Here is a 15,391-nt window from a genome sequence, read left to right as displayed (position 1 = left end):
AAGCTATAACTGTACAACAGCTGTTCATGATGAAGTCCCCTAAAAAAGCAACTGCCAAAAAGGCATCCTGGTAATAATCTCCCCTGGTTTGCTGATCTTTGCTGAACTCTGAACTTCACCCTCAGGCCTCAATACCTTCCAAATCCTGGTCTAGGTAACATGTTAACTGCCTAATGTAGACAAGGCGATGTGCCTTTCATAAATATAAAGGGAAGGGTAAACCCCTTTGAAATCCCTCCTGGCCAGGGGAAAGCTCCTCTCACCTGTAAAGGGTTAAGAAGCTAAAGGTAACCTCGCTGGCACCTGACCAAAATGACCAATGAGGGGACAAGATACTTTCAAAAGCTGGGAGGAGGGAGAGAAACAAAGGGTCTGTGTGTCTGTCTATATTCTGTCTTTGCCGGGGATAGCCCAGGAATGGAGTCTTAGAACTTCTAGTAAGTAATCTAGCTAGGTATGTGTTAGATTATGATTTCTTTAAATGGCTGAGAAAAGAACTGTGCTGAATAGAATAACTATTTCTGTCTGTGTATCTTTTTTGTAACTTAAGGTTTTGCCTAGAGGGGTTCTCTGTGTTTTGAATCTAATTACCCTGTAAGGTATCTACCATCCTGATTTTACAGGGGGGATTTCTTTATTTCTATTTACTTCTATTTTTATTAAAAGTCTTCTTGTAAGAAAACTGAATGCTTTTTCATTGTTCTCAGATCCAAGGGTTTGGGTCTGTGGTCACCTATGCAAATTGGTGAGGCTTTTTATCCAACATTTCCCAGGAAAGGGGGGGTGCAAGTGTTGGGAGGATTGTTCATTGTTCTTAAGATCCAAGGGTCTGGGTCTGTAGTCACCTAGGCAAATTGGTGAGGCTTTTTACCAAACCTTGTCCAGGAAGTGGGATGCAAGGTTTTGGGAAGTATTTTGGGGGGAAAGACGCGTCCAAACAGCTCTTCCCCAGTAACCAGTATTAGTTTGGTGGTGGTAGCGGCCAATTCAAGGACAAAGGGTGGAATATTTTGTACCTTGGGGAAGTTTTGACCTAAGCTGGTAAAGAGAAGCTTAGGAGGTTTTTCATGCAGGTCCCCACATCTGTACCCTAGAGTTCAGAGTGGGGGAGGAACCTTGACAGCCTTTAACACTTGTTCAAGTGGTCAGGTTCAATCCGTGGAGGGAGCCCCTGGAAGTTCACTCGCTGCCAGGGCTAGAGTGTCAATTCAAAGAATTCCAGAATGGCTGTGAAGTGCTATAGTTGTGTAACCTAGATAAGAAGGGGATGTGTAATGAAAGGGTCAGGAGAGGATGGTGCTGCTTGGAAAAGGGTCACTGCAAGGAGGAGTGGGGGCTGTGTGAGGGGCAGTGAAGAGAGGCTTATAGGAGCGGTGGGAGGGATGGGTTGGAGGGCTGGGAGCAAGGGGAGCTGTGTGTGGCGGTGCCCGTAGTTTTCTCCAACCCCACCCCCTGCCATCCATTCCCCCTCCCCTTCCCTCTCACCACTGCTGTACCAGGAATGGACTCACCACTGCTGTACCAGGGTTGAGTCACTGGACGCACGTGGGACAGATTCTGCCTGCAGCACCATGCTGGGGCCCCTCAGACTTGCCTCATTGCCACTGCTGGGCTCTGGGGACTCTGGGCTCTGGGCAGCCAGGTGGCCCAGTGCCAAGCAAGTCCTGGTACCACCAGAATGGGGCTTCACCTGGGCTGTGTACACAGGTGGCAGAGTGGCTCAGATTTGAGGTAGCCGAGTCCCCTCTAGTTCTAGCCACCCCTGCCTGTGCTTAGTAGTAGTAGGGCCATGACTCAGGTGGCTCCACCACAGCTCAGGCCCCCTTTTATCATTTCTACTCTATCCATTTTCTGTATAATGTACCCTGCATTCCACTCAACTACATGCCCCATACATCCGTTCACACTTTGATGCTACACCTTTTTCAGTGCTGTGCTCTATACTACCTCCCCCTGTACACTTGGGCCCAGATTGAGCAAAGCACCTAAACATGTGCATTGCAACCTTTTCTTTCATCATATCCTTGCTAACAGGCAACCTATTCCAGTTAGTACTACAGTAGTGTTCTGCACTCCTTTGCCCTTGTGAGTGCTGTTGGCAGCTATAAAATGAGCCCTTTAAAAGCCAGCATCCTGCTCACTTAGCTCACCCAGGGCACTGGATGCAATTCGCGTAGTTGTGATTTGGAAGGGTAGAAGGGATGAGGTAATTAGTTCAACAGCTGGGTAGCTGAGAAGAAAGCAAGCAGCATGAAAGGCTGAGTTAGGGAACAGGAAGGGGGCTCCATGGAACTACTGTTACTACTTATGCTCCCGGTACATCACACTGGAACAAAGGCACTTGGTGGACTGTGTGTATTGCTTAATTTACAGAGAGAGCCAGCCAGTCCTCCCAGGAACTGAAGGGGGAACCCGTTCACAGTTCCACATTACTAAAAACCTGTGTAGGATTTAATAACACAACTCAAATCATTTTACCCTGCAGGACAAACGAATTTTAAGCACTTTAATCTTCCCCCCCAATGCTCTCTTCTTCCCACCTCCTGTATGAGGGGATATATTTACTTTGGTATTACGTGTAAATTATAATGTAAGTGCTTCAGCTCAAGGCCCTTGCTTTATCCCTGTGCCTGCCAATATCTAAAGAATGAAATGAAAATAAATATTTTAAGAATAAACTCAAGGCAATTACTTTCTATCACATCATTTTCTATCACATCAGTTTTAAATGCTGAATGATGTAGGTCCCAGACTGAATCTAGAATGCCGAGCAGAAGCACAACAAGGCTGGACCTGCTACACAATACAGCTTCTGTCTCTCTTTCCCCACCTCAGTGTGGGTGTGGTCTCTTCTACCCATCACCGCTCAGGTAGCACACTTCCCCACTCTCTTGTCCAAGAAGATCTCTCTTCCCCTCTCAGCACCTCCATAAACCCAAACTCAGACCCAAGATTTTCAAAAACAGGCAACTAAAGTTACACTATGGGAGTTTCATCCAGGACACATCACACGATCCATTGTCTACAGCCAACCCCTAAGATACAACCGAATTTGCTCCAATCCCTCAGACGGAGACAAACACCTACAAGATCTTTATCAAGCATTCTTAAAACTACAGTACCCACCTGGGGAAATGAGGAAACAGATTGACAAAGCAAGATGGGTACCCAGAAGTCACCTGCTACAGGACAGGTCCAACAAAGAAAATAGCAAAACACCAAAGGCCATCACATACAGCCCCCAGCTAAAACCTCTCCAGCACATCAGCGATCTACAATCTATCCTGGAAAACAGTCCCTCTCTCACAGACATTGGGAGGCAGGCCAGTCCTTGCTTACAGACAGCTCCCCAACCTGAAGCAAATACTCACCAGCAACTGCACACCACACCACAGAAACACTAACCCAGGAACCAATCCCTGTAGCAAACCCCATTGCCCACTCTGTCCCCATATCTACTCTAGCGACACCATCAGAGAACCCAACCACATGAGCCACGCCATCAGGGGCTCATTCACCTGCACGTCTACTAACGTTATATACGCGATTGTGTTCCAGCAATGCCCCTCTGCCATGTACATTGGCCAAACCGGACAGTCTCTACATAAAAGAATAAATGGACACAAATCAGACATCAGGAATGGTAACATACAAAAGCCAGTAGGAGAACACTTCAATCTTCCTGGATATTCTCTAACACATTTAAAGGTAGCCATACTTGAACCAAAGAAAAAAAAAAAACCCACACACTGCAGAAACAGACTTCAAAGAGAAAATGCTGAACTAAAATTCATTTGCAAATTTAACACCATTAATTTGGGCTTGAATAGGGTCTGGGAGTGGCTGGCTCACTAAAAAAGCAGCTTTGCCTCTCCTGGAATTAACACCTCCTCATCAATTATTGGAAGTGGACTACATCCACCCTGATGGAACTTGCCCTGACAACACTGGTTCTCCACTTGTAAGGTAACTCCCTTCTCTTCATGTGTCAGTATGTAATGCTGCCATCTGTAATTTTCACTCCATGCATCTGAAAAAGTGGTTCTTTACCCACTAAAGCTTATGCCCAAATAAATCTTAGGCTTTAAGTTGCCACCTGACTCCTTATTGCTGTGGGTGAAGTTTTCAAGAGCACCTAAATTAACTTAGCCTAAGTCCCTGTTTCAAGTGACTTAGAGACCCCAGTGTCCAAAACTGAGACTTAGGTGCTGACTTATTTATTTGATGCCCGTAATTAGGCAACTAAATAAGTGAGCTGTTTGTCAAAGTGCTGAGCACCCCTCAACAGGAGATACTGGAGCCTCTGGAGTTTTGAGGGGGGAAGAGCTGGCCTCTTAGTAGGGTGCCTAAATAGCTAGGGACCTAATTTTAGTCTTTTATTATTTAATCGTGGCCGGAATTCTGACCTCTCCCTTTGCTCTTTCACGGCTACCTCCCTGCTCCCTCCCACCCCGTTCCCAGTCCCGGCAGCCAACAGCTTTGTGGGCGTTTAGCAGGGGGCAGTGACTTCAGCGGGGCTTCACTTTCCCAGCGCTCACGTGCCGCCAGCAGCACATGCCCACCAGGGCGCGTTACAGGTTGCACACGAGCACGGCGGAAGCCGGCCTTGCACCGAGCGTATCCAGGTCCGAGCCCCGGCGCGGAGCGGGGATCCCAGCTGCCCGGGAGAGCGGGTGGCTCCTGCCTCTGGCTGGCGGCGGGAGGAAGGTCAGCGTGCGCGTGTCTGCCGCGGGGCTAGTGGGGACGGGGCAGTGGCTGCTGCCCTCCGCGTCCCGCTGCAACGTTACACGCCGGCCCGCGGCCACAGCAGACGCTTAGTCCTGCCGGGGCAAAGGCTCGCGCTGCTGGCGGGCCAGACGCGGGCAGCAGGCCGAGGGTGAGCGCGGCGGGAGCCTCCGTACGCAGCAGGGCGGGGGAGGTTCTTCTCCGAACCAGCCACTGAGCGCGCCCCCAGCCTGACCCGCCACGGCCTGCTCCGGGGGCGCGCCGGAGCGAAGTCTCCCGCCCAGTAAGCACCGCCTGCTTTCAGGGCGGCTCCACCCATTTTGCCTCCCCAAATTGCCGCCGCGGCGGGAAGGGAGCCGGCCTTGCCTGCTTTGCTCCCCTCCCCCCCGCTTGTTACAACCGGCTTCCAGAGCACTGAAATCCTTTGCAGGCAGGGCTTAGTCCCCGCAGAGAGAAATGTAAAGAGTTAGCGGCTCCTTGCTGCTCAGTTTCAGAGCGAAAACGTCTGCCTTGCATTGCACGATAGAAAATCAGCTACAAGCTCAGAAATGTGTAATATGCCCATAATTTTAAGGAACAGTATCTCTTTCCTTTAAAAAGATGCCCCCATCATCCTTGAATCCCAAAATGCATTGCAGAGAAGGAGAGTGGAACTAGGATCAGTCCAGGATATTGATCAAATTTTAATCCAAAAGAAGGAAATTTGAACAGTTTATAGTAACTTCAGAACGTGCATTTGGTGGGACCGTCACCATCCAAATTCACCTACCTGTTGACTTACGAGGTGTGTCAGTAACAGGGTATTACTTACATTTGCTTCTGCAGTTGCCTGCAGTTAGATAGTAACAAGTAACGTTAACGTCACTTCTGAGTTCTACCTTGCTTCCTTGTGTACAGTGAGCTGTATTCTTTTCTGGTGCAACACTGAATAGTCAACAGATACATTTGGACTAGTATTTCAAAAGTGATGTTTTTGTCCTGGGGAAAAGATGAATTCTAGGTCCTGCAGGAAGAGTATTTCCCTAGCCACATACATTTCTATTTGAAATATTTTCTAGAACATACAGCAACTGATTCTGGTCTCACACTAGTGTAACTAGGAATAGTCTCACTGAAAACAATACAAATGACCCTATTGGAAAACTGGTGGAAGTGAGAGCAGAATTAGGTCCATGCTTTTGATATCAAGTTTGGAGGTGGGTTTTTTCAATGAATCCTAAAAGAATGTCAATTGTCCTAGCAGCTTTCAAAAAACAAAAACGTCAACCTGTTGAAGATGGATTGCATCGCTTTCCTTTCCAGAAGCCCTCTGCCAACAGTCATTCTGGTCCTGTGATGGTCTAGCAGAGGGGTGGGCAAACTTTTTGGCCTGAGGGCCACATCCGGGTTGCGAAATGGTGTGGAGGGCTGGGTAGGGAAGGCTGTGTGCCTCTGCAAACAGCCTGGCCCCTGCACCCTATCTGCCCCCCTCAGAACTCCTGACCCATCCAACCCCCCCATGCTCCTTGTCTCCTGATCACCCACTCCTGGAACCCCCCACCCCTAACCGCCCACCCCCGGACCCAACCCCCTATCCAGATTAGGACCCAGCAAGTTGTAAGACTGGGCCCATCCATAATAATATTTTCCTTAAGCTCTAGACACAGTTCAGTCTGCCTATTGCTACATTGGGGAGCTTTGGTATGCAGAAGTACAGGGCGCATACAGGAGGTTTTCTTCTACTGCAGTAGGAGACCCTGCAGTTTGAGAATGAAAGGATATTTTAATTGGGTTGTTCATATAAATACAAATAACAGAAATAACATTACAAACAGGAATACATTCACTAAAGCAACATTGATTGCTATGTGTTAGTAATCTATAAAACATAAATATAGCCATGTGCACTTGATTGCTCCAAACTTTGAAATAATTTTCATATTTTTTGCCCAGTAGGTGAATTTTTTCTTCACCATCATTACTAATTGACTTTAGTTACTCTTGTTCTCTGTGAACTGATAACTATTTCCTAACCATAAAAAATGTTTAGGTTTTGAAATTTGTTTTCTTTCTGCATTGGAAAGAAACTAAAACCTTTTCAAATTGTTCACAACTAGGGAGAGTGGGAGAAAGAGCTTCCTAATCACTGGGCTATTGGCTATTCTGAATGGGTGGGTGTCTCTCTCTCTCCCTCCCTGTCTCCTTCCAGCTTTTTACATCTGATGGAAATTGTTTACTGTAGTAAGGTCCTTTTGGAGGCAAAGGAAAAATCAGTTTGAAACATTTTGGAAGACATTCATAATTATGCATTATTTAAACCACATCTCTGTCTCCTAGTCAGACAAGTGTTGTGCCATATTGTGACGGCTTGCATAAGTTAGAGAACTTAAATGCTATACTTAATTCAGCTAACAAAACAAAGCTGGATTCTCATTAGAAAGAGCTGATGGTTGGTTCAGATCTGTCACTCTTCTACACTCATAATTTGTCTTTAATTTACAGTAACTTTTGCTTTTTGGGACAAGTGACATAAGTGAAGCATTCAGTTCATCTCATTCCTTCATACACCTCCAAATTCTCCTGATAAATGTGGCATGGCTATTTATACTAATCTTAAAATCCAAGAACTTGATCCAAATCTAACTGAAATCAATGAGAGTCCTTCTGATGACATTATTGGGTGCTGGACTGGACCACAGAGGAATAAATCCCAGAACAACTGGAATGTATATACTATAATTATTTAATGTAATAACCTGAAATGCTTTATAAATTCTTTTCTTCATTGTTTGGTATGCTATCTTAGAAATACAGCATTTCATTCTCTACTGTGAAGTTTGTTTTTTGTCCATTTTCATTTGACAATTTTATTTTTCCCTTTCCCTCCGTGTCTTTTAAATGAACCCAATATAGAGCTGCTACTTACTTCCTTTTTTATGTGTGTGTGCATCAGAATTGTTGATGTTCCCCAAAAATGTATATGACTCTCAAAACAGTGCTGGTTAACTACTACAGCAGAAACAAAAAGAGTGAGAGCGAGAGAGAGAGAGCACAAAACCACTATACATTGTTTTGTGAATGGGCTCCCCAAAATAAGTGTCATCTAAACATTCATTAAGAACATTTTTAAAAAGCTATTTTGAATCAATATGAAGGGAATTCATTTTAATTAGATTAAATTGTGAGCTTAACAATGTGTATTCCTCCATTTTAATTATCTTACTAAAAGGCCGAGTTAAACAGATTGTATGTTGGAAAAGTTTTTTACTGATGGATATTTTAATGTGTTTACAATCCAATGTCATGAACCATGTTGAAAAGTGATGTTTCCTTTTTCCTTCCTTTTTCTAGCCCGTTGTGTCCCATTTAACTAATGAACTGAATTGCTGCTTGTCTTATAGACATGAATTACTCTCATTTCATCACTGCAGTAAGTGCAGCAAGAAAGGCATCTCCAATAAGAGTTCTGAGTGAGTACACACTGGTCACCCCTCACTAACAGCTCTGTCAAGGTTCCTCCCCCACTCTGAACTCTAGGGTACAGATGTGGGGACCTGCATGAAAAACCTCCTAAGCTTATCTTCACCAGCTTAGGTCAAAACTTCCCCAAGGTACAAAATATTCCCCCCGTTGTCCTTGGACTGGCCGCTACCACCACCAAACTAATACTGGTTACTGGGGAAGAGCTGTTTGGACGCGTCCTTCCCCCCAAAATTCTTCCCAAAACCTTGCACCCCACTTCCTGGACAAGGTTTGGTAAAAAGCCTCACCAATTTGCCTAGGTGACTACAGACCCAGACCCTTGGATCTTAAGAACAATGAACAATCCTCCCAACACTTGCACCCCCCCTTTCCTGGGGAATGTTGGATAAAAAGCCTCACCAATTTGCATAGGTGACCACAGACCCAAACCCTTGGATCTGAGAACAATGAAAAAGCATTCAGTTTTCTTACAAGAAGACTTTTTTAACAAAAATAGAAGTAGATAGAAATAAAGAAATCCCCCCTGTAAAATCAGGATGGTAGATATCTTACAGGGTAATTAGATTAAAAACATAGAGAACCCCTCTAGGCAAAACCTTACGTTACAAAAAAAATACACAGACAGAAATAGTTATTCTATTCAGCACAATTCTTTTCTCAGCCATTTAAAGAAATCATAATCTAACACATACGTAGCTAGATTACTTACTAAAAGTTCTAAGACTCCATTCCTGGGCTATCCCCGACAAAGACCCAGCATACAGACAGACACAGACCCTTTGTTTCTCTCCCTCCTCCCAGCTTTTGAAAGTATCTTGTCTCCTCATTGGTCATTTTGGTCAGGTGCCAGCGAGGTTACCTTTAGCTTCTTAACCCTTTACAGGTGAGAGGAGCTTTCCCCTGGCCAGGAGGGATTTCAAAGGGGTTTACCCTTCCCTTTATATTTATGACAAGCTCCTAAACCGTATTGCCCTGTCTTCTGAACTCAGCCATGACGCTGCAGATAAATAGCGGAGCAGTCTTACAAGAAAACTGTGGGCAAGTATAACCTAATACATATATAGCTAACAAATATGCTGTTTGTCTTATTTGCTTTCAATGGGTAAAGGCAGAGGTAGCTGAGATAGTTTGCCTTTGTTCCATAAAATGAATACACTTTGTACCCAATGGAAACCACCCCACACAGAGAAAAGAAATGAAAATAGTAACACTGTTTAATTCTTTTAAATTCATGCCAAAAAATATTTCTGCTAATACCCCTGCTTCTGGAGTTGTGGCCATTAAACTGTGATTTTTGTTGCCGAATTTTTATTAGTTGTACAGGACCATTTGACTATTAGGAAAGATGAGACTGACCTTCAGGAGGACTTCCTCTTCGATTCAATAATTAACTATTATTGAATTGAAGAGGAAGTCCTCCTGAAGGTCAGTCTCATCTTTCCTCGCACTTCTGATTGCCCTTGCCTGTCACTTGAAGAAGACTAAGGCTTAAGGCCAGAAGTGACCATCATGATCATCTAGTCTGATCTCCTGCATATCACAGAGCATGCAGAAACACCCCAGGTTGAAAACCACAGGTCCTTAGTAACAACCAGTTTATATTCCCCTTATTTTGTAAACCAGTGGATTAGAGAGAAGAAGTTTGTTTCTTCCCCCACTTTTTAACAAATAGAGGTGAAAGTTATATTAAGTCTTGTAAAGGAATAAACACTTGAAAAGACAAGCCTTTATGAAGACACATCCCTTCATTTAGCACTTTTGCATATGTTTCAATAAAAAGTGAGCATGTAGAAACATTCCAGGGTTAAAAACCCAGAGAACCTGTTTATAAAAGTAAATTATAGTGATAAAAACGTTTTCCCTAGGTTTTAGACTAACATGGGTTATTTTTTAGTAAGCACAGTATGAAACAACAGGATTTTGCAGCAAAGCCATTGTTAGCAAAAACAGCCTCTGTGATCAGAGAGAAGAAGGTTGCTTCTTCACCTGCTTTTTAACAAACACAAGTTAAAGTTACATTAAGTTTTGTAAAGGAATAAAGCTCTGCTTTATATTTACTTGAAAAGACAAACCTATCTGAAGAAACAACCCTTTATTTACAGGAGTGTTTCAATAATAAAGAGCATGCAGAAGCATCCCAGGTTTAAAACCCCAGGTTCTTAATAACAGACAGTTTATATTCCCCTTATTTTGTCAACCTCTGGATCAGAGAGAAGAAGTTTGTTTCTTTCCCCACTTTTTAAAAAAGAGAGGTGAAAGTCTTGTAAGGGTATAAACACCTGAAAAGACAAGCCTATACGAAGACACACATGCCTTCGTTTAGCCCCTTAAGCATAAGTGTTTCAATAACATGTGAGTGCAGAAACAGTTAAGGGTTAAAAAACACAGAAAACCAGTTTATAAAAGTACTGTATGGTGATAAAAAAGTTTTCCCCTAGGTTTTAGGCTAGCACTAGTCATTTTTTTTTAGTAAGGACAGTTCGAAACAGCAGGCTTTTGCAGAAAAGCAGCTGTCAGCAAAAACAGCCAGCCAGTAGATCAGAGATAAGAAGGCTGCTTCTTTGCCTGCTTTTTAACAAATACAAGTGAAAGTTATATTAAGTTTTGTAAAGGAATAAATACTTTAAAAGACAAGCCTATATGAAGACAGAGCCCTTTATTTAACATTTTTACATGTGTGTTTCAATTAAAAAAAAAATGAGCATGCAGAAAACATCCCAGAGTGAAAACCACAGATCCTTAGTAACAGCTAGTTTATATTCCACTTGTTCTGTAATCCAGTGGATCAGAGAGAAGTTTATTTTCCTCCCCACTTTTTAACAAATCCATGTGAAAGTTATAATAAGCTTTTATTTTCCTAGGGCTTTTAGATTTAAGTATGAATTTTTCTGTTGCATTATCAGAATGTCTTTGTTTTTAAATGTTTGCAGCCTGTGTGCTGAGACACAGGTACAAGCTCCTGTGTTCGTTTTGGGTCCATAGATTTTATTAAAATAATACAACACAGGCTGGAGCTTTCTCTAAATTTTAAAAGCAGATAAGACTAATTAGGCTAGCCAGTGCTCCATGCACTATAGTCTGCCTTAGCAAGGTTCTAGGGGGTCAGTCCTTCAGTTTGCTTGATTATTTTTTACACAGACTTCTTTCCTAACTTTTTAAATGCTGTTAAAGTTTTAAAAAATGGTGAGATTGCATTGAAAGATACTTTATGAAAGTTATAAGAAGTATTTTATTCCATTTACTGATTGTAAAAGACAAAAAACACTGCTTTGTGACTGCGCGAAGCTTAGAGATAGCCTATCTGAAGAATACCCTCACCCCTTGACTTTTCCCCCATACCTTTAACACTTGCTAAACATGCAGTGTTTCATTATATAAATATTTTTAACATTTAACATGAAAATACAGAATTGACTGAGATGTAAAATAACATGACCTTTTTAAAGGATATTCTCTATGCAGTGAGGCCTATTTGAAGCATTATGGTTTGTTTAAAGTTTATTATGAAAAAGCAGTATTGACTGAGCTGTAACAAATCAAGACCCCTTTTAGGGATATTTTGTAGAAGTTTAGTGAACTAAAAAGGCTTAAGATACTAGCTGTCCTTTTAAAAATAGTGTTTTTAAAGTACCAAAACAACTGGGTAAGAATATGAAAACTGGCAATGGAGGGGAGTTTACATATGTGTTTTAATCAAAAAACAAGATTCCTTTTTAAAGTTTGGATTTATACAAAAACACAAGAAAAAAATAGCTTATGTAACTTTTACTTGCATTTGTTAAAAAGTTTGGGAAAGAAGCAGACTTCTTATCTCTGATCCACTGACTCACAGTCGCTGTTTTTGCTGACAGGAGCTTTGCTGCAGCTTCAAGTTGTGCTTACTAAAAAATAGCCCATGTTAGTCTAACACGTAGGGAAAAACTTCTAAAAATTGTTTGTTACTAAAAGATTATGGTTTTAACTTTTATTGAAGCCTCTATGTAAAAGGTCTACATTGCAGGAAAAACGCTTGGGGATTTGTATTTTTAGATAAGAATAAGGCAGTTAAAGGGGGGCGGGAGGAGGAGAGAAGGGAGTTGGCTCTTGTTTAAAATCTTGGGACTATAGGATTAATTCATTCGAATTCTATGACGCTGCTGTAGAACAACATCTGATTGGTCCAATCCAAAGGCGGTGATAACAGGTCTGAGGGGCAGTAAATCTGGGAAGTTGGTTCATTCGGCAGAAAGACTGGAAGGGTAAAAGCGGTCTCTCTCTCTCTCTCTGATTCAACCACGTGCTGTCTATCTTTGCCCTTTGCAAAGGGGCTTTCTTTTCCCTTTTCTTGTCCTGTTCTCTCTTTTAACCTCTCTTTATATGTTTCTTTTATTTAACTCTTTTTAAATGCTTTTTTCTTAACCTACCCTTGTATTTAATTGTTTGAATGCTTTTCTATTAACTTTTTTACCATGTGCTTACTAAACGGGATCTGCCTTAGTAAATTCCCTCTTTTTTTGCTGTGTGTGTTTTTCTTAAACCTAGCTTTTAATATTATTTAATGTTTTTAAAAGCTCTTTTCTTAACCTACCCTGATATTGAATAGTTTAAATGTTTTTTCTTAACCTACCCTTGAATTTAAATGTTTTTCTATTCACTTTTTTACCATGTGCTTACTAAACAGGGAATTAGTAAATTCCCTTTTTAAACCTAGTTTTTAATTTAATGTTTTAAAGGCTCTTTTCTTAACCTAACCTGAGAGTGAGTAGTTTAAATGCTTTTTTCTTAGCCCCCCCTTTATAGTTTTTGGCCAGGTGCTTACTAAACAGGCTCTGACTTAGTAAATTTCCTTTTTAAACCTAGCTTTAATATTATTTAGCTCTTTTCTTAACCTACCGTGATAGTTAATAACCTTTTATATTTATTTCACATTTTTCTATTCTTGAATAACATGCCAAACTAGACCTTTACAATTCTCTCTCTGCCTCCCCAGAAAACTTTTCTTTCCTTTTTTTCCTCTAAACCTTACCCAAACTTTCTTTTTTCATCTTTAAACTCTCTCACTCTATTTTTTCAACCTTTTTCTCTAAATGTATCCAAGCACAAACACACACGACACACGAATTTTTTTTTTCAAAATGGCTAACAGCACCAAACTTCGGTGCCAACAGAAACAGGGTTGGAGGGCGGGACATAAACCCCAGAGGGAGCGTGGAAACCTGTCAAAAAATAAATGGTGATGAATACTGTTGAGTCGTATACTACTCATGATGTAAAGGCTTCAAGTTACAAAGAATCCACCGTTCACTCTAGTATATTACTCTTGACCTTACCAGCCATATTGATATGCTGAGTAGCTCCTGTACCTATCAACTTCCTTGGCTGTTTCACTCCATCACTGCTTCTTACTTGCCCCACTCTGTACAGCTAGCTCTAGATTCATACTGTACACCAATGGTTCTCAACCAGGGGTATGCGAACCCCTGAGGGTACACAGAGGTTTCCAGAGGGTACATCAACTCATCTAGATATTTGCCTAGTTTTATAACAGGCTACATAAAAAGCACTAGTGAAGTCAATACAGACTTGAGCATGCAAGGGTGTAATCAGAAAGGCCAAAACACAACTGGAGTTGCAGCTAGCAAGGGGTGTGAAGGGTAACAAGAAGGTTTTCTACAGGTATGTTAGCAACAAGAAAAAGGTTATGGAAAGTGTGGGTCCCTTAATGAATGGGGGAGGCAACCTAGTGACAGATGATATGGAAAAAGCTGAAGTACTCAGTGCTTTTTTTGCCTCTGTCTTCACAGACAAGGTCAGTTCCCACATTGCTGTCCTGGGCAACACAGTATGGGGAGGAGGTGAGCAGGCCTCAGGGATGAAAGAACAGATTAAGAACTATTTAGAAAAGCTGGACGTGCACAAGTCCATGGGTCCAGATCTAATGCATCCAAGGGTGCTGAGGGAATTGGCTGATGTGATTGCAGAGCCATTGGCCATTATCTTTGAAAACTCATGGCAATTGGGGAGGTCCAGGACAACTGGAAAAAGGCAAATACAGTGCCCATCTTTTATAAAGGAAAGAAGGAGAACCCAGGGAACTACAGACCAGTCAGCCTCACCTCAGTCCCCTGGAAAAATCATGGAGCAGGTCCTCAAGGAAACCATTTTGAAGCACTTGGAGGAAAGGAAGGTCATCAGGAACAGTCAGCATAGATTCACCAAGGGCAAGTCATGCCTGACCAACCTGATTGCCTTCTGTGATGAGATAACTGGCTCTGTGGATATAGGGAAAGCAGTGGATGTGATATATCTTGACTTTAGCAAAGCTTTTGATACAGTCTCCCACAGTATTCTTGCCAGCAAGTTAAAAAAGTATGGATTGGATGAATGGATATAAGGTGGATAGAAAGCTGGCTAGATTGTCGGGCTCAACAAGTGATCAACGGCTCGATGTCCAGTTGGCAGCCAGTATCAAGTGGAGCGCCCCAGGGGTTGGTTTTGTTCAACATATTTATTAATGATCTGGGTGATGGGATGGATTGCACCCTCAGCAAGTTCGCAGATGACTAAACAGGGGGGAGAGGGAAATATGCTGGAGGGTAGGGATAGGGTCCAGAGTGACCTAGACAAATTGAAGGATTGGGCCAAAAGAAATTTGATGAGGTTCAACAAGGACAAGTTCAGAGTCCTGCACTTAGGACAGAAGAATCCCATGCACTGCTACAGGCTGGGGACTGACTGGCTAAGCAGCTGTTCTGCAGAAAAGGACCTGGGGATTACAGTGGATGAGAAGCTGAATATGAGTCAACAGTGTGCCCTTGTTGCCAAGAAGGCTAACGGCATATTGGGCTGCATTAGTAGGAGCATTGCCAGCAGATTGAGGGAAGAGATTATTCCCCTCTATTCAGCACGGATGAGGCTGAGGGAACTGGGCTTGTTTAGTCTGCAGAAAAGAAGAGTGGGGGACAGGGGGATTTGACAGCAGCCTTCAACTACCTGAAGCGAGGTTCCAAAGAGGATGAAGCTCATCTGTCCTCAGTGGTGGCAGATGACAGAACAAGGAGTAGTGGTCTCAAGCTGCAGTGTGGGAAGTCTAGGTTGGATTTTAGGAAACACTATTTCTCTAGGAGGGTGGTGAAGCACTGAAATGGGTTACCTAGGGAGGTGGTGGAATCTCCATCCTCAGAGGTTTTTAAGGCCTGGCATGACAAAGCCCTGGCTGGGATGA

At 42.7% G+C, this 15,391-nt stretch overlaps 1 protein-coding gene across 3 annotated transcripts in view; it reads left to right on the top strand.

The window, feature by feature from the left end:
* Window positions 1–4,535: 4,535 nt before the first annotated feature.
* The window catches only part of LOC144264106 (kynurenine/alpha-aminoadipate aminotransferase, mitochondrial-like), a 39,365-nt gene continuing 28,509 nt past the window's right edge, over window positions 4,536–15,391 (top strand). For 2 of the 3 annotated variants that reach the window (XM_077815464.1, XM_077815461.1), the window contains exons 1-2: window positions 4,536–4,707; window positions 8,056–8,174. In XM_077815464.1, coding sequence (XP_077671590.1) covers window positions 8,108–8,174 — 67 coding nt within the window. In that variant the 5' untranslated portion in view covers window positions 4,536–4,707; window positions 8,056–8,107. The remainder of the gene's footprint in view (window positions 4,708–8,055; window positions 8,175–15,391) is intronic. The other variant, XM_077815462.1, reaches the window with a different exon arrangement.

Source organism: Eretmochelys imbricata, chromosome 4 (assembly GCF_965152235.1).
Source record: "Eretmochelys imbricata isolate rEreImb1 chromosome 4, rEreImb1.hap1, whole genome shotgun sequence".
Lineage (NCBI taxonomy): Eukaryota > Metazoa > Chordata > Testudines > Cheloniidae > Eretmochelys > Eretmochelys imbricata.
The sequence above is the reverse complement of the archived record's forward strand: the minus strand, read 5'-3'. Positions and strand labels throughout refer to the sequence as shown.